We start from the raw sequence: 26,336 nt of genomic DNA, 5'->3' as shown, positions 1-26,336 counted from the left end.
GCAGTAAATAGCACTATTTAGGCAAAGTTACGTGTAATCAGACCTTTTATGGCTATAATTTTGCATAAAGGGTGCTGTCTACGGCTGCCATTTTAAGTAAATGATGATTTATGCAAACGGCAGAGTTGCCATTTTTATGCAAAATGGTGGCTTGCAGGACAGGGGGGTCGCCGCGCACTGGGCGCCCATGGACCGTCCGGTGGCTCACCCAGCGTGCCAAACAGGGAGGGATTACAGGTGGGGGTCCGGCAAGTGGTGCTCAGGGCAGATGGCAGTTTGTCCATCCCTAGCCAAGGAAAGAAGGATGGAGCTAAGAGGCTTTCCTTCCTTCTCTCCGTCTTCATTCAAGGGGAGCGTAAGGAGCTGCATTCCGTGAAGTCAGGCCTCTAGTTCAGCATCTTCTACGCCAGGGGTGGGGAACCTCTTTCAGGCTAAGAGCCAAATTCCATTTTGGAGAGGCTCCTGGGGGGGGGGCCATTCCAGTGGTGGGTGGGGCCAAAGGCAAAGGGGTGGAGCCAAAATTACAAAAATACCAGCGTGTTTTAGCTTAGAGCTCTCATTGACATAACAAAGCCTCCGGAGAGGCATCTCAACCTTTCAGGGTGGGGAAAAACTGCACAGCAGCCAGGGAACCACCAAATGATTGGTTGGGGGGAAGGGGTGTGGCCAGGGGGAGGGGCAATTTGGGGAATCCCAGCGGGTTGAATTGGGACATCAGGAGAGCTGGAATTAGCCCCTGGTTTCACGGTTCCCCATCCCTGGTCTGCAGAACACTGGCTGCTTTCCTCCTCAGGGCAGTGCCGCTAAGTGGGTAGAGTGGAAAGCAGTGTCTGAGGCTTTGGGGGTTTCCTCCCCAAAGAAAATGGAATTGGGGAGGGGAGTACAGAAAGAGGAACACTGTGTCCTCTCCAAGAAGTGTGTGTCTTTTTGCCTGCTTCTCCTTGGGAGTGGGGTGGGCAGAAGGTAGACTGTAGCTACCAATAGGTCTCTGGGGAGATCTATAGTGAGTGGAGAGTTGTGGCTCCAATTTCAGTGAGGCTGTGAATCCACTCTGGGTTTCAGCAAAACGAACCAGAACTCTAAAGGAGCTATCCAAAGGCTGGCCCTTATCCCCAAAATAGGTTCAGCACTTTGGATAGCTCCTTTAGACTTTGAGCTGGTTCTGACCGAAACCCAGAATGGGTCCCCAGCCCCACCAAACTTCGAGCCACCAGCCTCCAGGGTCTACAGGTTTGGGCCGTGTTTCTGACTCCCACTAGTTTAACAACAGCAAGTAAGACTTGTCTCCCTCTCTAGGGGGACAGCTCCTTCGTGGTGATGACCAACTTCATTATCACCCGCAGTCAGAAACAGGAAAGGTGCCCGGAGGTAATTTGTGGTTTATTATTTTCACGCCTCTGCATTTACGTCTTTATGCCCGTGTTCTGGCCCCAAGGGAGGAGCCCACGGGCCTCAGCGCAGCAAGGCAGGCCAGGTGTCCCAACGCCAAGGACTGCTCTTGGCGGTCAACGTGCTCCATCATGGTCAGAAACCGGACCGAGGCTTTTTATACGGGAACAACCAGGGTGCCCCGAGGCTCCGCCCTGCCCTTGCAAACTAGACAGCCTTAAAGGGGCAGTGAAGGCTAGAGATATTGGAGGAATCCATTTCGCGGGGTGGAGTTCAATGCTACCTTCCCATGCTAGCTGGGAATGATGGGCGTTGCAGGCAACACATCTGGTTGGGGAAGGCTGAACTACTTGATCTGTTTCTATCCCAGCTGGTCATGATAAGAATTGCAACTTTAAGAACTGGTACCTAAGCTTGCTTCCCCCCCACCCCACATTTGCCTACCAAGTATGGTAAAAAAAAAAAAACAACTTTAAATAAATAAGCAAACAAACAGCACCCTCTTGCTCATGTTCCCCAGCAACTGGTGAACATAGGCAGACTGCCTCTGATCCTGGAGGTAGCCTACAGCCATCAGGACTAGCAGCTCTTGGCAGCCTTCTCCTGTCTAATCCCCTTTTAAAGCTATCTGAGTTGGCGGCCATCACTCCATCTTATGGGGTGCTTTGGAGCGCGACCCACTGCTCTGAAGGAAGTTAGGATCTAACTACAAGTAACATGAAATGCTTTGCTACCAACACACCATGAGGTTAGTCAGTGTGGGGGTGTGGAGGGTGAACCTAAGAAGAGCCCTGCTGGATCAGACCAAGAGTCCATCTAGTCCAGCATTCTGTTCACACAGTGGACGACCAACTGTTGACCAGGAAGCCACAAGCAGGACATGAGTGCAACAGCGCCCTCCCACCCATGTTCCCCAGCAACTGGTGTACATAGGCAGACTGCCTCTGAGACTGGAGGTAGCACAGAGCCATCAGAACTAGTAGCCATCGATAGCTTTATCCTCCATGAATCTGTCCAACCCCCTTTTAAAGCCTTCCAAATTGGTGGCCATCACTACATCCTGTGGAAGTGAGTTTCATAGCTGAACTTTGCGCTGGATGATATTTTCTCCCCAGTCACTAATTGCGTGGTGTGTTCAGGGTGGGTGAAGGAAGAGTGACACTTTCCCTTCTCACAGGCTGTAGTCCAGGTAAAAATCACACATACACCAGACAGGGATGTCCGTCCTTTGAAAATCTGGCCTTTTGGGGGCCCAACAGATTTCAGCTGGCTGCCCAGTTCGGCTTGCATTTGCAAACTGAGCTGTGGGTTTCCCCCCAAAATCCAGGAAATGTAAATAGGGGTTGTAAATAGAAAGTTGCACAAATTGTAGCCATAACCTGCGCAAATTGCAGTTGTCATTTGCACAAATTGCGGCCCTGATTTGCCTAGTTTGCACAAATTGCAGCTGCAATTTGCACAAATCACGCAAATTGCGACTGCAATTTGTGCAACTTTCTATTTACAAAAAAAAAGGAAGTAGGGTCAGCTTGTGGGGAAGCAAGCTGAAGTCCAGGGGGCCAAGCTGGTGAAAGCTCAGCAAGTGACATCCCCTGGACAGATTCCTCCAACGTCCCTAATACCAGCCACACTTACTATTAAAAAAATGAAAATCCCAGATGTGATTAGCAGATTGAGTTAGTGTCACATGAAGCTAGGCCCTTAGTGTGTAAAGACTGCTCTGAACTCCCTATGCGTTTGGGAAGTATGGAGCAATTATAAATTTTGCCAGGCAAAAAATAATCAGACAGTGTTTATAGTTCTCATCCATTGGCCGGAGAACCAAGGTCCGCTGAGATACTGCGCTCTCTGCCTCCTAGGAAGGAGGCACAGAGAAGCCCTTCCCTAGCAGAAAGAACACCCATACGAACTTTGGAACTAAGCCCTGGTGCCTGAATTTTGCTTTCTTTCCTCCTCCCTCCCAATACATTTCCCTTTTGTGTAATGTCTTTTACATTGTAAGCCTGAGGTCAGGGTCTGTCTGATGCTGAAACTGTCTTATTCTGAAGCCACTCTGGGAGTGTTTTTGAGCCCAAGAGCCAGGTAGAAATGCTGTAAATAAAGGAAGAAATCTCTGAATCTGAGTCTCAGTCTGAATGCAAACCCAAACAGGAAAATTTCACATCTCTTTCAGAAGATACCATACGCACAGAAGCCCCAAGGAACACTAAGGTTTTGGCTGGTATAAACTGCATCTTGCACTAAAGGTACTTCTTGTGACCACCAATACGTTAGTCACATTTGTATTTTTTAAAAAGTTAATGCATTAACTTTTTTAAAAATACAAATGCAACTAATGTATTGGTGGTCACAAGAAGTATCTCCTCCACCTCTCCCACTGAATCTGTAACAAATGTGTAGTCCTCAAAGATTGGTAACAACAATTACAGAGCTTTTCAGGACAGCCCATTCCATAAATTTGGGAGATTCAACATCTCCTCACTCAAACACACACACACATTTTTTGTATAACTGTTCCTGTGGCATGGGAATAGGAAGGGGTGGGGAAGAGAGATCATCAAACGTTCACCCAGCCTGCAGATTATTTAACCAGCATGCAAATTATTATTTGCATTAATTTGATTTGCGTGCTGGTTATATTTCAGTTTCCCCCCAATTAACATAATTGCGTCCAAAAACATAATTTGGATTTTTTTTTTATAGTGTAGAGAAACCTAAGCATCCTCTTCTTGTGGCTTCATCAAAGCAATGTAAGACGCTAAAGGAGAACTTATAGTAAACCTGCACATGGGTTATTGAATGACCCCCTTTTCTTTTCCTTTCTCATCTCAGCACCCTGAGGCAGGGAAGTGTGACGAAGACAGGACATGTACTGAAGGGAAGTTCCTTCGTCGGGGTCAAGGTGAGAAAGCGATCGTGTGAGCAGAGAGCATCTTTTACAAAACACTTGGTTGTTTCAGCCATTCATCATATTTCTTGATGTGTGCACTTATAAGTAGAGTTGGTGCAGCTAGGTAATTTTAGACCATGTTCTTCACTGCAAGGCCTGAGGCTCCCAGTCACCTCAAGTGTGGTTCTCCTCCCCTCTTTTTCTTTCATCCGCTTACATTCTCTCTCTCTCTCTCTCTCTCTCTCTCTCTCTCTCTCTCTGAAGTAGCTGCTCGCTCTCAGAAAGGGCTGTCTAGCTTTGCCGTGTCATTTGCTTTAGTGGCGGGCTGGCCGCTGTGATCTGGGCTATCGGAAAAAACTTCAGGGGGTGGGGAGTCAGGAGACCTGCCACTCATCAGCTGTAATGTGGTGGGAAAGAGGAGCAATTAGCCAATTAGCTGTGATGGAGGAGGAGCCCAAGAGGCAAAGAGCAACATGATGGGCTAGCTGCAGTGGTGCTTTGCGCAGGCACTGGAGGTGGGGGGGGAATGAGAGAAAGAGAGAGTGCAATGTGGCACTACACTGGGAGATCTTGCAGCACTGAGTAGAGCAGAGTGCTTTCTTAGTGACTAGAGAAAGATCCATCTGGCGGGGGTAGCTCGATGAGCTTCCATTGGTTCGGTCCCCTGGACTTCGACCCATTTTCCACTAGCTGGCCCAGCTCGGTCCACAGCAAGTCAAGGCAGCTAGCGTGTTTTCCAAGTTTGTTTAAATTTGCATAAATTACAGGTGAATTTTGCACACATTTCAACTACAATTTCCGCAAATCTCTATTTGCGCAAATTGCATTTCATCATACACACAAAATACGCAAAACGTCCCTGTAGTTCGGGGGACACCTGCAGCTTGGCTCACAAACGCAAGCCAAGATAGGCATGCTACGGAACTCAGTTGAACCCCAAAAGGACCAGATTTCCTGGTGACAAACATTTCTACTGATGAGGTCTTGCTTGGACAATGTAGAGGGGAATCTGGAGGAGAGGCACCAGAAAGAGTCCAGTTGAGTCTAGTGCACACCATCACCACTCAACTGGAGGGGGAGGAGGAATGGTGACCCCTCCCCGGCCCGGGAAAGCCCCCCAAGTGGCCTCAGTGGTGGTGCCTGGAGCTAAAATGTCACCCGCTTGAAAAATAGGGAAGACCACTGTTTTAGACCCTGAACTGACTGGTCCCCTTTAAATGTCTATGTTGTGTTACTTCCCTTGTGAAGCACACCGCTATTACTGTCGTTGTTGTTGCTGTTGCTGTTGTTGTTGTTGTTATTTATACCCCGCCTTTTTCCCAATACTGGGACACAAGGCAGCTTACAAACATTAAAACGTATACAATTAAAATATATGAAAATATACAAACGTTAAAATATAATTAAACAACAATGCAATTAAAATTATATTAAAACAGCATTTTAGCAGCTTACCCCCAGGTTCCAACTACGTCCCAAAGGCCTGCTGGAACAAGAATGTTTTCGCCTGCCTCCGGGAACACATCAAGGAGGGAGCCATCCTAGCCTCCCTGGGAAGGGCATTCCACAGCCGTGGGGCAACCACTGAGAAGGCCCTCTCCCGGGTTCCTACCAAACGTGCCAGTGACAGTGGTGGGACTGAGAGAAGGGCCTCCCCTGAAGATCTCAGGACACGGGCAGGTTCATAAGGGAGGATATGGTCCACTAACATTTCTATTCCCTCCTGATATGACCCATGCTGGGTGAGGCATTGCTGTGGGTGCTTGCATTGGAATGATGGGAGTTGTAGTCCAACACATCTAGAGGACTCCGGGTTGGGGAACGTTGGTCCAGACAGTCCACACAGCCTCCTGGGTGATCTTCTTTTATTAACAGTCCTGTGTCCTTCCTTCAGGCATCATGACTGGGAAGTGTGTGAATTTTAGCCGTACGGAGAGGACCTGCGAGATCTTTGGCTGGTGCCCAGTGGAGATCGATGACAACGTTCCGAAGTAAGGAGTGAGGTCTCTGCATCCTTATCCTAATGATGCTAGTCCTCATTGTTTCACAAGAACATGGGATGTTGTCTTATACCAGCCTTCCCCAACCAGATGTGTTGGACTGCAACTCACAGCATCCCCCAGTTGTAGCCCAACACATCTGGATCACCAGGTTGTGGAAGGCTGCCATGTATTGAGTCAAACCATTGGCCCATGGAGTCTAGTATTGTCTATTCCAGGGGTCCCCAAGCTTTTTGGACCTGTGGGCACATTTGGGAATTTGAGAAACTGCCGTGGGCACCACGACGAAATGCCTAATCCCTGGATCATTGCTTTGACATCCACCTGTCGCATCTATGGCTCTTAGGTTGTGTCTCATTCAGCAAAAACTTTTGTTTCTTGACTACTGGAAGCTGCAACATCTCCTTAATAAGGGATTGTCTAATTTGGCTAATTGCTGGCAGTGCATTGCAGCTAATACTTCTTTTAAACATACGTTTTGGCAATGTCCAGTACTTGCTTCTTTTTTGCGGGGAGGTTGTTATACAGATGCATTTTTGTACTGGAACAGTCTTTAATATTCACTGATGTACGTGCTCTTTTAAATTATTTACCTGCTTTGCAGAAATTAACAAATGGTCTGCATAAATGGATTCCCCGTGCCCTTTTGACAGCTAAAAGACTGACAGTACAACATCGGAAGGATAAACACTCACCTCCTTTAATGCAATGGATTGAGGACCTTACAAGTTACAACACCTTCAACATCTGAATGGGTGGCATATTGACGCCACCTTCAAATGGATACTGATTTGGATATCTGGTCTGCTTTTGTGGAAGCCTATGTATAATTTCTAGAAAGCTGTATGCATTTCATATGTATTCATTGCTATGGATATATACAAATCCATGTGCGTATATTTAAAAAATGGAAAAGAAATAAAGATTTGTGGGTGCCGCATCTGGGACCCCTGGTCTATTGTGACTGGTAGGGCCTCTTTCGCACCCAGTTCTTTCTCACCCAGCCAATACTTTAACAGGAGATGCCAGGGATGGAACCTGATTCCATCTGAGTGCAAAACATGTGCTCTACCCACTGCGCTACGCTCCCTCCCCATTTTGCCTGAGGAGGGAGAAAGGGGAAACCATTGAAGGGTCAGGGCTCTGGATAGAAGACAACAGTTTGAGAGGGACAGAGTAGGGACAGAGAATCATCCTGACTGGGGCGTGGGGGAGTAAGGAGCTTTGGTTCTCAAACCCAGGACTCTGGCAGAGAGGTCCAGGTGACTCATGCTACTGTGGCAGCTCCTTCATCACAGCTCAAGGGAATGACGGGATCTTTGTGCAAGGCAGGGGATTGAAAACAGAGGAAATTGCAGGCTACATAATATCTTCACAGCAGAGCCAACACTGTGAATGGCCAGAGGGTGGCACTGCGGTAATTTATACACCTCTATCATGTTCCTCCACCCCCTTAAGTGACTTTTTTTCTAAGCTAAAAAGCCCCAAACACTGCTAACCCTTCCTCAAAGCAGAGTTGCTCCACCCCCTTGATCAATCTGGTTGCCCTTTTCTGCGCCTTTCTGGCCTCTCAGACAACACCCAGAGAAGGCCCTCTGGAGATGAACTCCATGGGGCACATTTAGCAGCAAAATGTGAATTCTTTGGTGCAGCTGCAACTTTCATCTGATTCTCACCTGTTGCGCTACACACCTGAAGAACTGCACACCTGAGCAGGTGAGGGTGGGGCACACATCCGGACCACAGAGGGGATGGTCTAAAGAGGCCCCTTTTCCCTGCTCACTTCAATGAGAGGTTTACAGGCAATGTCTGGTTTTTGTGATGAAAGATGGCAGCCGTTCCACCAGGCTGCAGAGCAGGGTAGGGGGTGGGAGAGCCGGGCAATTCTGCTACTTCTGCTGAGACACCAGCTGCCTTTGTCCCTCCCTCGGCCGTCACCTAGCAGCGGCCATTCCAGCAGGCTTCCTGAAGTGTTTCCATCCCAGATGGTCAACCAGAAAGTGCTTTTTTCCTCCTCCCTCCCCATCCCTTCTCCTTGCGTGTCGTATCTCAGTTTTTGATTGCATACTACTTTGTCAGCTCTTCTGGGGGCATTTTTGGCTAAAGGGAAGGGTTATGAATGCTTTAAATAAGTACCTAAATGGCAGCCCACATAGACATTCTAACACAACTGAATTCTAGACTCTGAATGGGGCAAGGTAGACAGCATCCACCCTCTCCTGTGGATGCCGTGTTTTGACATATAGGTACCAACGCTTGTGTCTTACAGACCAGCTCTTCTTCTAGCAGCCGAAAACTTCACCTTATTTATTAAGAACAGCATTACTTTCCCCAAGTTCAAAGTGACCAGGTAAGACAAAGAAACCTTGTGACCAGGGCCGGCCTGAGGGATGGGCGAGATGGGCCGTCACCTGGGCTGCCGAGCTGAGGGTGCCGCCCAGCTGATCTCAGTGGCTGTGATCTTTTTAATATACTGTCTGCAGTGAGGTAGGGTGTCAAAAATCAACTATCTGCATCATTTTTTTTTGAGGTGTCCAGGTTGTTTGGGAACTAGCTACAAAAATAATCTTCCTCCAGTTAAAATTGTGTTTAGATTTTGTATGTTCAACCATGTTTAGACTATGTTTCATTATAATGCTGCATGATGTTTTAATGTTGTCGTTCGTTTTGTTTCGTTTTTTCTGTGTGTGAATTGTTGTGAACCACCCAGAGAGCTTCGGCTATTGGGTGGTATAGAAATGAAAATCATAATCATAATCATAATCATAATTTCATACAGACGCAACCTTGTTGAGACAGTCACCACGTCCTACCTGAAAAAGTGCACCTATCACAAGGACAGAGATCCGCTGTGCCCTGTCTTTGAACTGGGATACGTGGTGGAAGAATCCGGCCAGAACTTTTCCTTCCTCGCTGAGAAGGTGATAACACCAGTGGGGGCTGGTGGCTCCGATGTCAGTGGGGCAATAAATCTGCCCCAGGTTTCAGCCGGAAGCAATCCGAAGTCTAAAAGAGCTATCCAAGCCATCCGCACCCCACACCTCCTCCCTGCCAGCATGAATTCACCACCCCACGCACCTTGGATCGCTCCTTTAGGGTTCTGACTGAAACCTGGAGCAGATTCACCGCCCCGTGCTGCTTGGTTAGCTCCTTTAGAATTCTAACTGGTTCGAACTAAAACCCAGAGTTGCTTCCCTGCACCATGGAGAACTCCTTTAGAGTTCTGACTGGTTCTGACTGAAACCTGGAGAGGATTCACACACACCCCCCACTGACATGGGAGCCATCAGCCTCTGTTGAATGACACTAGAAATGACTTGCAAAAAAAGTTCACCTATCCATTTATTTCAGGGGGGCAGGAACTCAGGCCCATAGGCCAAATCCTGTCTACCAATCTGGTCCTCCAGTATTCCCCAAATGGCCATGCCCCATTCCCCACCCCCTTTCCCCTGACTGCTGATCATTTGGTAGTTTCCCAACTGTTGTGCAGGATTCCCTCATTCCAAAAGGTTGAAATGCCTCTCCTAAGGCAGTAAGAGCTTTCAGCTAAAGTTTGGGTGACTTTGACCTTGCCCCTTTGCCTTTGGCTCCACCCACCACTGGAATGCAGCCCCCAAGAGGTTCACTGAAATAGAATTTTTGGCCCTCGGACTGAAAGAGGTTCAACACCCCTGCTTTACCAGATGCTGGGAAGCGTTCATGGGGGAACGACTGTTACCTCCAGGCCTTGGTTGTGAGCTTCTGGCTGGCCACAGTTGGAAACAGGATGGCCAGACTAGATGTATTGTTCGGTCCAATCCAGCAGGGCTTTTCTTATTAAAAGAGGATTAGCCAAATCCATGGAGAACATCACCAGCTGTGTCAGGGCTGGGCCATGCGCAGTAGTCTGGAGTCCAGATCAAAGGGAAAACATCACTCTGGGTTGAGACATCACAACAAGCTACTCTGAAACAACCCACAGTGACAGCCCTCCGTAGCTTATCACACCAAATTAGTGGCAAATGTGGCTTTAATGACATAAGAACATCAGAAGCGCCCTCCTGGATCAGACCAAGGGTCCATCTCGTCCAGCATTCTGTTCACACAGAGGCCAACCAGCTGTCGATGGGACACCCACAAGCAGGGCAGGAGAGCAACAGCACCCTCCCACCCATGTTCCCCAGCAACTGGTGTACACAGGCACACTGCCCCTGATACTGGAGGTAGCACATAGCCATCAGGAATAGTAGCCATTGATAGCCCTTTCCTCCAGGAATTTGTCCAACCCCCTTTTAAAGCCATCCAAAGTGGTGGCCATCACCACATCCTGTGGTAGCGAATTCCATAGCTTAACTCTGCGCTGTGTGAAGACGTCCTTCCTTTTCTCTGTCCTGAATCTCCCACCCATCAGCTTCATGGGAGGACCCAGTGGGTTCTAGTATTTTGAGAGAGGGAGAAAAATGTCTCTCTATCCACATTCTCCACACCAGGCATAATTGCGCACACCTCTCTCATGTCTCCCCTGACCCACCTTTTTCCAAACTAAACCATCCCATAGGGGAGATGCTCCAGCCCCTTGATCGTTTTAGTTGCCCTTTTCTGCATTGACGGTTAGATGGAACCTCTCAGTTCATAGTTAGTATGCCTTCATTTCTCCCTTTCTCCTCCAAAAGATACAACATTTTATACACCGTCACCTTCTGCCCCCCTCCGTTACTCGCCTTTATTCTAAGCTAAATAGTCCCAAAAGTTTAACAACTCATTCTCCACCAACCCACCCCGACCCAAGTGATCGCTGAAGGGATGCACTCTTTTGCTTCGACAGGGTGGCGTGGTTGGCATCGCCATCAGCTGGGACTGTGACCTCGACTGGCCGGTGAGATACTGCATTCCTGTTTACAAGTTTCATGGGCTTTACAATGAAGACAATAACATCTCTCCAGGTTTCAATTTCAGGTATGGTGGCCCGTTTTGATTATTCTGTTGTAACCCTGGGCATACATCATCTAGGGACGTAAGAACTTGTAAAAGCTGTTCCATCTGTGTTTCTAGATTGCCGTGTAACTTTTGTCCTCTTGTTCACTCATTGACAGAATCTGATTTGTTTTCAATTTCTCAAATTTGCACAAGTTCATACTTGCGCAAGTGCACACTTGCGCAAATCCCCTCAAAGCATGCAACACCCCCCAAACACGCATTTTCACACTTTAGGTCATGGGCAAAATGTGCATTTTCATCCAGTTTTTTTTTTTTTTAAATTACGTACTTTTCTGCAACTAAATTTGTGCAACATTCTGGAAAGTTTTAAAAAAACAAAACCTGGTCCACAAGTCTGCGGAATCTGTGCGACTCGGGCAAAGCCAGTCCATTGCGCAATCTGTGGGTCGAATTCATAGAAATCCAAACTCATTTGATTCCACTGCGGATTTCTTCGACATCTCTAATGTCAGCTCTTATCAGTGTTGGTGCAGCATGAGGGAGAGCCAGTACCCAGGAAGCAGAAATAAAAAACTAGGAGCCGGGGCAAACATCAGAAGCCAGGAAGCACAGATCAGCCCCAGTAGAGTCTTCTATTGCCCAGGCAAAGTTCAGGACTGACTAGGAAGCCATTATAGTCCAATGGCCAGTCTGGGTGTGGGAGGAGTTACTGCAGAGTAAAAGAACACTTCACTACCCAGAGAACATTCCCACCTGTAGCAACCAGTGACTCACCCTATGGGGAAGCAGCACCCAGATCTTTTGGCTCCTGTCATGTGATTGCACTGTCCCTATTTTCTGGCTGTTCTAATTTGATGTCCCTATTTTGACTTTGATTTTGTATTCCAGGGAATGTCTTGTTAAACTTTTGCTAGTGTGATTTGTTATTTTGGTCATGTGCGCAGTGGTGTGGTGGAGTGAGGACACAGGGGAGCGCAGCTCTGGGACTTTTTTCAGAGCAGGAGCGGTGATATCATCTGCTTGAGCACAAGGGAAACTGGGGGACCCTCTTTGCTCAGGCAGTGAATGAAGTGATAACGATGCTTTCGAGTTTTACTGTTGTTTGTTGCAGATTAGCACAGAGGAAGTCAAAGAATGAGGGATATAATCAAGGAGAGGCTGGATTCTTTTTTTCCTTTTCTTTGATGACACTTCAAAGGAAAGTTGTTCATGTTAGTAGTTTAAATGGTAACAGTTCTGCAAGATTCTTTGCACTTCTAATTCTGATTGCTCTTGCACTGTGGTTTTCTCCCTGTCTCTGCACATAGAAAGCTAGCATGTCAGGGAGACATACCTTTCCCCCTGCCAAGCTAGCTGTCTATGTGCAGGGATTATTTTTTTATTACTCTTTTGTCTGAAAGAGCATTCCATCATGTGTGCCTCCAACTGCAGTCTAAAGTGGTACACTCTCAAAATGACTTTACAACCTCATCTGCCATTTGGGAGACTCAGATCTCATTTGTACGCTGTCATCAGATAACGTCACGGGGATTTAGTTTCATGAATTACAAAACTAGATCCAAAGTAAGAACAGAGTATCTCAAGACGTGGGCAACCTGGTACCTTCTAGATGTTTTGGACTACAACTCCCATAATCTCAGACCATTAGCCATGCTGGCTGGGGATTGTGGAAGTTGTAGTGCAAAACATCCAGAGGGCACCAAGTTGCTTACCCCTGAGGGTTTTTTTTTACTACTGCTCACCTAAAACTCAAAAGAGAAGGAGCCAGCCAAACCTCTGTGGGGAGGGAGTTCCACAATCAGGGTGCCACAACTGAAAGGCCCCGCCCCATGTCCCAGCCGACTGGACCCAGAAGATGGTGGAAGATGGAGCAAGGATAACACAGTAGACAAGCAGTTTTCTATTAAGGAGGCTGTCCTTCAGATAACATGTTCCCAAGCAATTTAGGGCTATGTACAAACTCTCCAGCATTTTGAATTGTCTCTGGAAGCCAGTGCAAATGAAGATGAACTGGGAAGTAAATAACTGGAGGGCGGGGGTTGGGGGGGGGTTCGCTTTGTGTTTCATCTGCTTTGAGTAATCCCCTGCAGTGGTTTTGTATTATTTTAAATTGAGTTGTGTTGTTGTTGTTTTTACATTCTCTCCTACTACTGTTGCTTTAAATTGATGCTATGCACTTGGCTTCTGTTTTGTTGTCTTTGCTTTATTAATTGCATTGTGACGAAGGATCAAGTAAGCCACCTTGAGTTCCTTGGAGGAAAAAAGGCAGGATATAAATGTAATAATATTTTTTTTAAAACAAGCAATGAAATTGTCACTATTTTTTAATTATATTCCCCTTTTTTTAATTTGGAAGCCACCTTAGGGATCCATTTGGGGCCAGACAGCAAGGCCGCACTTTTAGGGCTTCTTTGCATAGGACTTTTATCCTGCAATTGAGATTGGTTGCTCATGAAAGTTTGCAGGCCCTTTACATGATGTTGTCAGCCTCCAGTGCCTCTCCTGTGTTTTCCTACCATTTCTGCGGCTTTATTTGAAACGGAAATAATGAGGTACTAAAAAGAAGTATTTTGAAAGAGGAAGTGGAGCTATAAAATGGCACCATCTCGTGGCTGGACAATGAAACATATAGAACTTGCAGATAAAGCCAATCCCCCAGGAAAAAACCTGGAAGTGTGTGTGAAGGAGCCTATCTTAATCCCACAAAGAATCCGGAAGCAGAAGCCCCAGTAAAGTTGCGGGATTAAAAAACCTGATGTAGAGAGGCCCTTAAACTAAATATGAAGTTCCTGTTTGAATTCTGTGCTTTGTGTAACACATGTCTCCTTTTGCTTTGAAAGGTATGCCAGGTATTACAGAGAAAACGGGAGAGACCTGAGAAATCTGTACAAGGTGTTTGGCATCCGCTTTGACATTCTGGTGAACGGGAAGGTAAGGGGTGCTTTTGCAGCATAATTCTATCCTTCGTTTTCCATCTGTGGCGCCAGGATTGTCTTGGCCGGAACATTCCTTCGGACTGGCTTAGAAGGTGAGCACTTACCAATCTCCAAACAAGAGGACATGCATCACCCAAAAAGAGGACAAAAGAGGACACACATTTGTACAGAATTTGCATATGCTAATTTAAACAGAAGTGAACACTGAGAAATAATTTCTCTAATTTTATTTATTTATTTATTTAAAACATTCCTTGGCCGCCTTTCAGGGCAGAAGCCCTCCCAAGGCGGCTCACAGCAATAAAATAACTAAAAATACTTAAAATATCAAAAGCGATAAAAACATAAAAACAATAAAACCAGCAATAAAAGCCAACAATAAAACCAGCAACGACGATAACAGCAGAGACGGCAACAAGAGCAGTCATATCAAGAGAAGGCCACGGTAAAATAATATGTTTTCAAGGCCTTCTTAAAAGGCTGCAATGATGGAGAATGGCAGCCCTCCGATGGCAACTTGTTCCAGAAGTGTGGGGAGAGAAGTGTGCAGAGAAGGCCCTCTCATATGTGGTCACCCACCTGACTGCTCTCACGGTCTCTTTCTGATCTTAAAGTGCAGGCAGGCTGATATGCGTGAAGGCAGTCCTTCAAGGAACTTGGTCCCAAACTTTTTAAGCCTTTAAAGGTCAAAAACAGTACTTCGAATTGGTTAATTTAAATAAACGTATAATACATCTCACCATAGTGTGGAAGGCTGTGACCAGGTGACCTGTGTCCCTTGCTCAGTCTGTGTCCAGATGCCGTTGATGGGGAACTTCAAGGCCCTTTTGCTCTCTCTACTGAGAGTTCTTTATCTTTAAACCACACTTGGACTGGACAACCCTTCAAACAGGGGATGACCAACAACTCCCCCCATGTACCCCACCTTTCCTCAAAGGAGCTCAAGGCAGTATGCATGGTTCTTTCCTCCCACCGTTTTATCTTCTCAACCACCCTGTAAGGTATGTTAGGCCAAGAGAGAGTGACAGGCCCTAGGTCACCCAGCAAACTTCATGGCCTAGCAGGGATTTGAACCCAGGCCTCCTCAGTCCTAATCCAACACTCTAACCCAGACTTCCCCAACCTGGTACCTTCCAGTTGCGTCGGACTGGAACTGCCACTGTTCCGAGCCAGCATTGCCAGTTGTGATCAGTGCACTGGAAGTAACCTCACACTGGGTAAATTTTCAAAAGGGTCCACCATGTATAGGGAAAGAAAGAAAAAGACAACGTGATACATTGGTGTGATTTTGTTTGAGAGTATAAATCTGGGGAGGGCAATCTTCGGCTCCAAGAGGTTTTCCATCCAGCAGAGGGTGACTTGTCTTCCCTCCACAGGCTCCACTTACTTCCCACCCCAAGCTCTGCTCCCTGGCCTGGAGGCTCCCCGGGGGCTTTGTGAGGAGGCAGGGAGAGAGGAATCCCCTTATCTCACTTCTGTGATCGCAGATTACAAGGGGATTCCCCTGTGCGCTGTTCCCCCTCCCAACGGAGGGCAAGTGGCATGCAAGGGAACCCCTTCTTATCTCCAATCACAGGACGGAAGTAACAAGGGAATTGGGGGAGCGGTGGTTACACATTCATCCAGCACTTGCAGGACAGTCACTCATCCTTGGCCTTGGCCTGTTCTCTTTAGTCCCCCACCTCCCCCCATTTTCCCAGACAGAAGTGACAGGAGCCCCTTTTTCTTTGCCACTACTTTTTCCTGGTGGCTGGGAGAGCTGCAGAGCAAAGCACCGGCCTGCATTCTTGGCAAATTCTTCATTTCCTAAGAATGTCTCCAAGTCCCCATGTGTGGTCGAGGGCCATTCATGGGAAAAGGAGATGGCAGCAGCTTTGAAGCAGTCCCAGCTGCCAGGAAGAAAATGTGTTGATCTTTTTATAAAGTGAGAGGGGTAGAGGACCTTGATGGCACGAAGAAAGGTGTCCGGGCACTAGGGAGGCATGAGAAATTTGTTTCAGTGCATTTTTGATCAGGATTTATCCAGTTTGCGCCTTTCAGACCAAACATGGACTTGGACGCAATCTAAAGTCCCATTAGTCCCTACATTTCTGAGCTTGCAATGGGATTCACCCCCCCCAAAGTGTGTTTGACAGCATGTATACCTTTGAAAAATGCACATGAAAAATGCGTAATTTTGAAAAATGCATGCAAATGTGCTTCGATCAATTGGAGAAGAATATTACATTGCAAAGAGGCGCACGATTGATGCGTACATTTGGAAAAATATGCATGAAAATATGGACGGATTTTCATGCGAAAAGAAAAAGCAAAGCTCACAATCTGATACGCATGAGCTTCGAGATGGAATCTGGAGAACTTTGGCAAGGTCGTATTTTGCTGATTCGTACATCCCGACCGAGGGCATATTCGTGCCCACAGGAAACACGTTGCCCAACCCTGGATAGAATTGCCTCTTTACAGTACAATCCTATATGTGTCCTAAGACTGCAATCCTATAGGTACTTACCTGGGTGTAAGTCCCATTGAATGCAATGGAGCTTACTTCTGAGTAGACATGTATAGGATTTCAGTGTAAAGGGCTGAAAGCAGTGTGGGCGAATGGGTACATTTTCCCTTGTGTAGTATTGCACTGCTAATCATCTGCAATTTTTTCAGAATTACTTGGTTGATTAATCAGTTAACACTCACTTGACTTCTTTAACTGGTGACTGCGGTAGTAGTAACAGTTCCCCTCCACCGCCCCCAGTTCTTGGCAAGCGTCTCCTTGCTATTTCTGCTTATATCTAGGCAGGGAAATTTGACATCATTCCAACAATGACGACCATTGGCTCTGGGATTGGCATCTTCGGCGTGGTAAGTGCTGATGCTCTTGGGACCAACCCTACAAGTTCCAAACAGGGAGGTGGCTGTGTCCTCCCAGGACTGAGTGTGAAGGTAAGAAGACCCCTGACAGTGTCCAGTTTTCTACAGTGCCCAGCCAGAAGCCTCCAGGAAGCCCATAAGCAGGGCATGGCATCAACACTCCACCCCTGTTCTTTGTCTCCAGCGCCTGGTATTTACGGGTATACTGTCTCTGAACATGGCAGATCCACTGGGCTATGATGTCTACTAGACCTCTCCTCCCTGAATTTGTGCACACAAAGATGTGTGGATTGGGGCACTAATCCAAAACTGGTCTTAGAACAGGCATTCGGATCTCAGATTCTCTTCTAAAACCAACCGGCCAAGGAAGGAGGAGTCGGGCAGGAGAGGAGTGGCTGTGAGAAGACGTTCTCACCTGTTCCCTGCCTCTGTGCAACATCAAGCACGTGAGGCAAGAGCCGTGGCTGCTGCTGCTGCCAGCAACTGTCCAAGTCCTGAGAGTCTCTGCCAAGCCTATGGTGAAGTATCGCAAGACTTGGTGAAGTCTCATGAGACCAGGGACAGTGCCCTTGGCATGGTCGGGCACCTGCCGAGGCCCCACAGCCCAGCAGGTTATCAATGGCAGCAGGTTCCTGCACTGAGCAGGGGGTTGGCCTTGATGGCCTTGTAGGCCCCTTCCAACCCTACTATTCTATGATTCTATGATTCTATGAATGGCTACTAGTCCTGATGGCTCTGTGCTACCTCCAGTCTCAGAGGCAGTATGCCTATATGCACCAGTTGCTGGGGAACATGGGCAGGAGGGTGCTGTTGCACTCACATCCTCCTTGGGGGTTTCCCATGGGCAGCTGGTTGGTCACTGTGTGAACAGAATGCTGAATGAGATGGATTTTGGTCTGATCCAGCAGGGCTCTCCTTATGTTCTTAGTGGCCCACTGACAAGAGCCCCCTGGACTTGCTCCCCCTTGTCTCCATTGCAACCTGCTTGTTCACCTGCCTCTTGCTCTGGCCCAGACATTGGGGGGGGGGCAGGAGATGCCACGGCCCCCTTGCTCCCTGGGTCTCCTCCTGCCAAGCACGCAAGTGGTAGCAGTGATGAGGAAGAGAACAAGGAGCAAGAGCAGCTGGTGACAATGGCGGTGAGAAGGTAGACTCACTGAGGAAGGGGTCCCATGGAAGGGGTCTTGCCCAAGGGCTCTCATTCCAGGTTTTAGTCGCCGCCAGCCAAAACACTAAAGGTGCTATCCAAGGTGCTGAACTCATTTTGGGGGTGTGGTTCAGCACCTTGGATAGCATCTTTAGAGTTTGGGCTGGTGTTAGCTACAACCCAGAATGGAATCACTGTCCCTCCGGAACTGCCGTCACCAGCCGCTACTGGTCTACCCACAGTTTGAAAACTGCTACTACAGAGTAACGTTCCTGCAAGGTAGCTTCTCTAGAAACTGTCACAGGCTGAAGTGGTTGTGCTAATAGACCCACGGTGAGAATATATCTTCCAGTATTTTCACAGATGGAACTAGGGACATTCTCATTCTATTAATGAATTCAATATAATGCCATTTATGCCCCAAGAGGCAGAATAGATGGGGTTCCCACTTCAAACAAGGGTCATGGACTGTCTCTCCCCCTCCCTCTACTCCATTACACATTGCTGAGATGTCTTCTCCACCTGTTGCAAGCCCCTGAAGCTGAAAATAACACAGATTTTCCTTCCCTCCTCCAAAAGTTACAAGGCTGGGGGGCGGGGGAGGGATTTGCCACCCCACAAGATTCAGTCCAGAAATCCTCTTTGGAAAATGTCCAGTTCTTTACTAGTCGAAGATGAGATGCATCTCCAAAACCAGCCACAGCATTTACTATCTGTGCTGGTGTTTATTTTGGAGGGAAGCCGTCTGCTGAAATTTTGTACCCATGGGTAGGGTATATCCTATCACCCTTGCCAAAAAAGAGAGGAAATGCGTCATCAAGAAAGAGGACAAAAGTGGGTACAGATTTGCCTAAAGTCTTTATATGGACAGTTGGAAACTGGAAATAATGATTATAATTTAAATAGAAACTCAATACATCTCACCCCACTAGGGAGGACTGCAACCAGATGAGCTGTGTGCCTACCTGTTCAGTTTGCTGTGAGGTGCTGCTAACTATGGATGGGGAATTTCAAGGCCCCTGCTCTGCTCTTCCTTCTTAGGGTTCTTGATCTTGAAACCAGACTCATGAAATAAAGGATGCCTCCAGACAGAGGACTGTCCTCTATCAGCCCTTCAAATAGAGCACTGTCTCCTGTAAAGCAGGACACATGGCCACCCTACAGACATGTGTGCATTGACATGAACGGGCACAATTGTTAAGGTGCATCACCTCCCCCTCCTCCCACTCTTCAGAGGTGTAACTTCTAGAAGCCCCGATTTCCATGAAAGAAAAAGCCGGGGACAACATTCTGGCAGGGCGAATAGGGCCAGTGGGAGTGCTTGTGAGAATGACAGAAGACGTTGCTGCATTCCACCACATCGCCCGTGCGCTTTGGCCAGCTCCAGTAACCATGTCGGCTTGTCCGAGTTCCAGATTTCTGGTCTCTCTTGTTTTCGACAGGCCTCCGTACTCTGCGATCTACTCCTGCTGAATTTCCTTTCCAACCGGGACTACTACAAGCAGAAGAAATTCAAGTATGCAGAGGCAGATTCGATCAAGCCTGTGAGTAGGCACTATTCCTCCTTTCCTTCCTCAGGATTGCAAACCGCTGTGCATTCAGGCCACCTCCTCTGCTTGCTGCGGGAGAGGCCAGACATACCTGAAAACAGTCCTCTGGGCTGGTCAACCCGGGTACTCAGTGTTTATCTTAGGGTGCTTTTTTTACTAAAACCCTGAAGTCCACCAATTGGAGCCAAGATGGAAGATGCTTTCACCCCATGAGCCATGCAGTGCAATAACCTGTATATCAACTTGTAGCTCTCCAGATGTTTTGGCCTACAACTCCCATGATCCTTCACCATAGGGCTGATGGGAGTTGCAGGCCAAAATGTCAGGAGGGCCGCACGTATAGAAGCATAAATCTATAGCTTAACACGAAACTTGAAAGCTGGTCGGCAAAGCACGCAAAGGCTTGCTCAAAGGCCGTCGATTCATGCTTCCATTTTACAGGTGAAGCATTAAACAGGTGAGGCTGAAAGATAAGCGACTGGCAGCAGAGAATTATTTTTTCTACTTTGTCAATTTTAAGAAACGTCAAGCGTGTCAGCATTTTAAGCAACCCCCCACATTTTACAGCTGAGGAATACTGAGGCTCAGAGATTTGCCCATGGTTCCCCTCAACCTTTTTTTTATTATTAATCCAGTAACCAAATTTGGTAGGTGGGAGGGGAGGACAGTGAAATATTTTTTTGTTGCTAAATAATTGGGAGTCAGAAACTCTTGCTGATCTACTGAAAAATCATTCAGTGATCTACCAGCAGATCCTGATCTACATTTCTGCCCTACCCTGTATACTGCTTCTGGGGTGATGCTGTTGTCAAATTCTCAGCCTCCGGACAGTCTCTGTCAAATGGGCCAATGTCACTCTTGTCAAATGGCATTTATTTGTTAAGGGCGCAGTCCTATCGGGATGCCCGTCAGCCTCCCAGCTTGGAGGCTGACAAGCATCCTATGCAGAGTGGGGGGAGCGCAGGGGCGATCTTCACCTCCGAGCTCCTCTGCATTTTTGTTAGATGGGCTTTTTCACCCATCTAGCTGGGTCTCTAGAATGGGAGGGAAAGAGGCTGAGGAGGCCAGAGGATTCTTCCTAAGTCAGCCTCCCCGGTCCCCTCCCCTCCTTGCCCACAGAACTGCCCCCTTTCCCTCCTCTCTGAGATAGCGTTTGTGAGCTCAGAGAGGGGCCAGTGTGGTTCTCTCCACGCAGGCAGAGAGGGGTGAGGATGGGGATCTTGGACTCCTGGCTCCGAGGTCGGAGTGCTGTCTCTGACCTTGGATCCAGGAATCCAAACTATCCTATGGCCCCCAGACTCTGTCTAGGAGTCATGGGATTGCTCTCTTAGTACATTTATATCCCACTTATCTCCCATGATGGAACTCAAGGTCCAAGCCATGAAGGTTTCTCTTCAGTCTCCATCCAGGCATTGACTGAACTGAGCTTTGCTGCCGAGCTTTGACAAGGTTGCTGTATCATCTACCATCAGACCATAGCTCTGCGCATGCTTTTAGCTTTTAGGGTTGCTTGAGTCGACAAATGCATCTCTCATGTCATTGGTTTAAATATTTTTGGGAAAACATTCTTAGGAAAAAGAAGATGGTGCCAGTTCCTTCACGTGTGATTTACGAGGGAAGGAAAAACTTTCTCAATGAAGTGGTAAGTGGCAATAAAAAAAATAATATCTATTGTGGTGCTGTGCCAAAATATGTCCTCAAGTTTGTGGGAAGTTTTCTTCCCCCTGAGAAAGAGGCTTATGTTTTTCTGCCTCATTCTCACAGCGCTTTAGGAATCATTTTATTTAATCTGGTGGCGTTTTTGAGCTTACTTTATCATTGCGAGCTGGTTGAGGTTGCTGTGTGTGTGTTTTTCTCTTTCTGTTACACATCTCCCCGTTGCTCTGCACAGTGGAGTCTGGTGGCTCCGATGCCAGTGGGGTGGTGAATCCACTCCAGGTTTCAGTCAGAACCAGTCAGAACTCTAAAGGAGCTCTCCAAGGTGTGGACATTAGAGTTCGGACTGGTTCTGACTGAAACCCGGAGCGGATTCACCACCCCACTGACATCAGAGCCACCAGCCTCCACTGCAAAACACCCACATTATATTTTAAGGGAGGCTTTGGTGCAGGGCTCATTGTCCCAACAGCCCGCCACCCATGAGACTTCCACCAGATTTTCTTCTCCTTTGAAAAACAATTTGAAAACCATTTCTGTCCCATCAAACTGAATGCAGATGGTTGAAAAGAAATGTGGGAGACCTTTTTGGCAGAGCACTAATTTATTGTGATGGGAACCATGTCTCCGACCGTGCTACTGAAATGGTGGAGCCCTGCTCCTCTGTCTTCCAGTCTTCCTTCCACATCTCCCCTCCTCCTTCTCCTCCCTTCCTCCTTCTTTTTCTTCTTCCTCCAATGCAGTTCAACCCAATTCCTCCAAAACGCACAAAAACCCACCTTATGTATCAAGTATGGTGACATAGCATCCCTTCAACATAGAAAAACCAGACATAAAATAAAATATCATTACCGTCAACTCCTACACTTTGTTCACCCATTACCGATAAGTGGGAGAGGCAAGCTGTCTCCATCTACTTGCCCACACAACTGGAGCTGCTCAGAGGAAAGCAAAGAGCAGCTCTGCGTGGGCGTTATGAAGAATGCTCCAAGTCCTTATTGTTCAATAGCTCTAGCTTGGATCTTTGTAAGTAGGACGCCGTAAGCCAGCATTCCCCAATGTGGTGCACTCCAGATGTCTTGGACTACAACACCCATCAGCCCCAGATTGCATGGTCTCTGGCCAATGGTGATGGGAGTTGTCAAAACATCTGAAGGGCACCAGGTTGGGGAAGGCGGATGTAAGGTATTACCAGCAGTTTAACGATGGTTGATCTCCAAATCTTCTGGCCACAGGGCAGTCCCACCAACAATGGGAAAATGTACCCACACTGCTTCCAGTCCTTTACAGTGCAATCCTATACATGTCTACTCAGAGGTCGGCCCCACTGATTTCAATGGGACTTACTCCATGTAAGTGTGTATGGGATTGCATCCTCAGTGCTATATTTCAGCCCTACCTTGTGCCTACAACTCCCATAATTCCACAGCTAGGTTGGGGACGGCTACTCTGTGTGTGTGTGTGTGTGTGTGTGTGTGCTGTATTACAAAAGACAGGGCTATTGCACTTTTCATAGGCTGGCTGCTGCCAACAACACCCACTTCCTGGGCAAGGAGCTTGAGCGAGTGGTTGCTGATCAACTCCAGGCATTCTTGGATTACACTGATTTTCTAGATCCATTTCAGTCTGGTGTCTTGCCTGGTTTGGGAGCAGAAAGAAACTGTCTTAGTTGCCCTGTGAGATGACCTTTGCCAGGAGAGGGACAGGGGTTGTGTGACCGTGTTAGTTCTCTTGGACCTCTCAACGGCCTTTGAAACCATCAACCATGGTATACGTCTGGGCACGCTGTCTGAGTTGGAGCTTGGAGGTGGTTCTGCTCCTACTTGGATGGTTGATTCCAGAAGATGATGCTCTGGGAAATATTTTGCTCTGCCCAGTGGCAGTTATGCTATGGGGTTCCACTGGGCTCTGTTTTAACCTTCATGCTGTTCAACATGTACATGAAGCCACTAGGAGAGGTTATCCGAGGATGTGGACTGAGGTGTCATCAACATGCAGATGACACCCAGCTCAGCCTCTGCTTTTCATCTAATCTAGTAAAGTTTATCTCCTTGGGAAACGTGCACACAAAAATGCATGTATTTTAGAAAAGTCTGCATGAAACCATGGAGAGGACCGCCACAGACCTCCTGCATATCATGTAGTGCATCCCTTAAGTTAATCCTTGTTTGGTTTGGGGCTTGAAAAATGCCAAATGTACAGCATGTAAGGATAGCAGGTTCCTTTAGTAAATCTCCCTCCCTCCCTCCCTCCCTCCCTCCCTCCCTCCCTCCCTCCCTCCCTCTCTCTCTCTCATATTTATTTATTGCAGGATAAGCACAAACCCTGCCTCCTCTTCCTTCTTGAATATGCTGCAGGAGTTTTATCAACCTATCCCTGAGCAAACAGCTGCGGAACTTGTCTTCTTCCGCATTGGCTTTCCATCACTTCTAGGGATGAGGGAAAGGTGTTTTTACACAGTCCTTCAACATTTTCAGCACAGAGCCTCAGAATGACATTGAGGACACACACGTTTTAGGAGTCACTCGAAGAGGAGACTGGAACCTATGGTTTGCTTCTATGAGAACATCAGAAGCGCTCTGCTGGATCAGACCAAGGGTCCATCTCATCCAGCATTCTGTTCACACAGAGGCCAACCAGCTGTCGATGGGACACCCACAAGCAGGGCAGGAGAGCAACAGCACCCTCCCACCCATGTTCCCCAGCAACTGGTGTACAGAGGCTCACTGCCTCTGGTACTGGAGGTAGCACTTAGCTATCAGGACTAGTAGCCATTGCTAGCCTTTTCCTCCAGGAATTTGTCCAACCCCCTTTTAAAGCCATCCAAACAGGTGGCCGACACTACATCCTGTGGTAGTGAATTCCATAACTTAACTCTGCGCTGTCTGAAGACATCCTTCCTTTTATCTGTCCTGAATCTCCCACCAATTAACTTCATGGGATGACCCCTTTGGGTTCAAGTATCATGAGAGAGGGAGAAAAATTTATCCTTATCACATTCTCCGCACCATGCATAATTTTGTAGACCTCTGTCGTGTCTCCCTTTACCCTCCTTTTTTCTAAGCTAAACAATCCCAGGTGTTGTAACCTTCCCTCATAGGGGAGATGCTCCAACCCCTTGATCATTTTAGTTGCCCTTTTCTGCTCTTTTTCTAGCTCTACAATATGTTGTTTTAGGTGTGGTGACTAGAACTATTCTAATATAGTGTATATTCCAAGTGTGGTCGCACCATAGATTTGTATGGGGGCAGTATGATATTGGCAGTTTTATTCTCAATTCCTTTTCTAATTATGCCTAACATGAAGTTTGCCTTTTTTACAGCAGCCGCACACTGGGTTGACATCTTCATTGAGCTGTCCACCACAACCTCAAGATCTCTATCCTGGTTGGTCACCGCTAGCTCAGATCCCATCAGGCTATACTTGAAGTTGGGATTTTTTACCCCAACATGCATCACTTTACACTTGCTTGCATTGAATCACATTTGCCACTATTTAAACCATGAGGTGGGGGAGCTGTCACGGGCACAACTGTGGCAATCTTCAGGCATCCCACTTGGGTGCCAGCGGAACCTGAAAATGTGTGCCAATGTCATTGCAAAAAGGGGTGAATGTTCTTCTTAGAGTTATGCCCTTGATCCAGCCAGATCATATCTAATTTCTATCAGATGTTGGGAAGACAGCGACCACCAAACTGCTGCAGTAACCTGGTGGGTGAGAAATTCATTTGGTTCGCATTTCAATCTCAGTTTATCAAATTCGCATTTCCCGAACCTAAACACAAAGTGGAATGCAGTTTGCCGGCAAAATCCCTACATTTCCAAAGTTTGAGACGCAGTTTACGAAAAAAAAGGAAGTACATTTCACATAATGTGCAGAAAAATGTCTATATTTCAAAAACTGCACGCAAGAATGCTTTATTTGATTGGGAACTCACATGATAAATGGCATGCATTTTGCACAGGTGTGCAGCAAGGTGCATACTATTGGGGAAATGTGTAAAAATGTTTTTAAACACATGCATGAAAATACGTACTGATTTTCATGCAGACGGGCGGGGTGGGGATCACAATCCAGTGCAAAGTTGGGATGTAACAGACTTCGCACTGGGAAAAAGGAGAACCTGAGTGAAATCGAGTTTGACAGGTTCTACCATCTCTTTTCTGAGCCTCTGCAGTGGACATGTGAACAGTTCCCATATGGGGTACTAATTCATACAAATGGAGTTCCTATATGATCTGCTCCGAACACTCTGATTATTGATAGCCCCAGACACTCCCAAAGTCTCCAGCTAGTGTGAACTGGCCTTTGCTTAATAGTGCAACTGAATGGTTGGGATACACACACACCTTTCCTACACACACACACAGTCACTCACTCTCTGTCACACACACACAGGCACCCCATCTCTTTCAATCAACAGCACCAATTACTGTTCCTGTTGCATGAACTGGGGAGGGAGGGTTGCAGAGGGATATCTTGAAAGAATTTATTTTATTTTATTTTTAAAAAGAGAATGAGAAATAAAGCTCTAGTTTTGGTACTACCTCATTTTGCTTTGCTCAGTGATTCCCTTGCTAACATCTACTAGGAGTGGATGAGAATCTTGTTTGGTTTGTTGTTTGATAAGATCTTACAAAAATTCACGAATTTCTTCCAAAACGGGATGGAAAGAACTAGAGATTTTTTTTTTTAACTGAATATGGTAGAAAGTGAAACTGAGGGGTAAGCTTAGGGATGTACGAAACTCTTACCTGGCTCCGCGCCTGGGAATCCGTGGGGGTGGGAGGCCCTCTGCCCCTCCCCCTGGAATCCTCCCTGGCCGGCTCCGCTCTGCGGAGTTCCAGCCGCAGCCAGGCTGCTGCGGCCACAAATGGCGGCCGTCGTAGCAGCTGCCATTTGCATCCTTGCAGGCAGCCGTGATAGGCTACATAAGTATTTACGTAGCCTATGACGGCAAAGAGCAGGGATGCAAATGGCGGCTGC

General features: G+C 47.3%; 1 protein-coding gene across 4 annotated transcripts in view; it reads left to right on the top strand.

Annotated features, from left to right (window-relative positions):
• P2RX1 (purinergic receptor P2X 1) overlaps positions 1–25,900 on the top strand; it is a 54,328-nt gene extending 28,428 nt beyond the window's left edge. The window contains exons 3-13 of one of the 4 annotated variants that reach the window (XM_084823054.1): positions 1,297–1,368; positions 4,222–4,291; positions 6,174–6,270; positions 8,549–8,629; positions 9,059–9,200; positions 11,084–11,214; positions 14,037–14,127; positions 16,923–16,988; positions 19,587–19,688; positions 21,267–21,336; positions 24,673–25,900. In XM_084823054.1, coding sequence (XP_084679180.1) covers positions 1,297–1,368; positions 4,222–4,291; positions 6,174–6,270; positions 8,549–8,629; positions 9,059–9,200; positions 11,084–11,214; positions 14,037–14,127; positions 16,923–16,988; positions 19,587–19,688; positions 21,267–21,332 — 918 coding nt within the window. In that variant the 3' untranslated portion in view covers positions 21,333–21,336; positions 24,673–25,900. Of the gene's footprint in view, positions 1–1,296; positions 1,369–4,221; positions 4,292–6,173; positions 6,271–8,548; positions 8,630–9,058; positions 9,201–11,083; positions 11,215–14,036; positions 14,128–16,922; positions 17,327–19,586; positions 19,689–21,266; positions 21,337–24,672 lie in introns of those variants that run through there. The other 3 variants (XM_084823051.1, XM_084823055.1, XM_084823053.1) reach the window with 3 other exon arrangements.
• The last annotated feature ends 436 nt before the right edge of the window (positions 25,901–26,336 follow it).

This window comes from Heloderma suspectum, chromosome 16 (assembly GCF_057233095.1).
Source record: "Heloderma suspectum isolate Gila_16-S chromosome 16, 16-S_ref, whole genome shotgun sequence".
In the NCBI taxonomy this organism is placed as follows: domain Eukaryota; kingdom Metazoa; phylum Chordata; class Lepidosauria; order Squamata; family Helodermatidae; genus Heloderma; species Heloderma suspectum.
The sequence above is the reverse complement of the archived record's forward strand: the minus strand, read 5'-3'. Positions and strand labels throughout refer to the sequence as shown.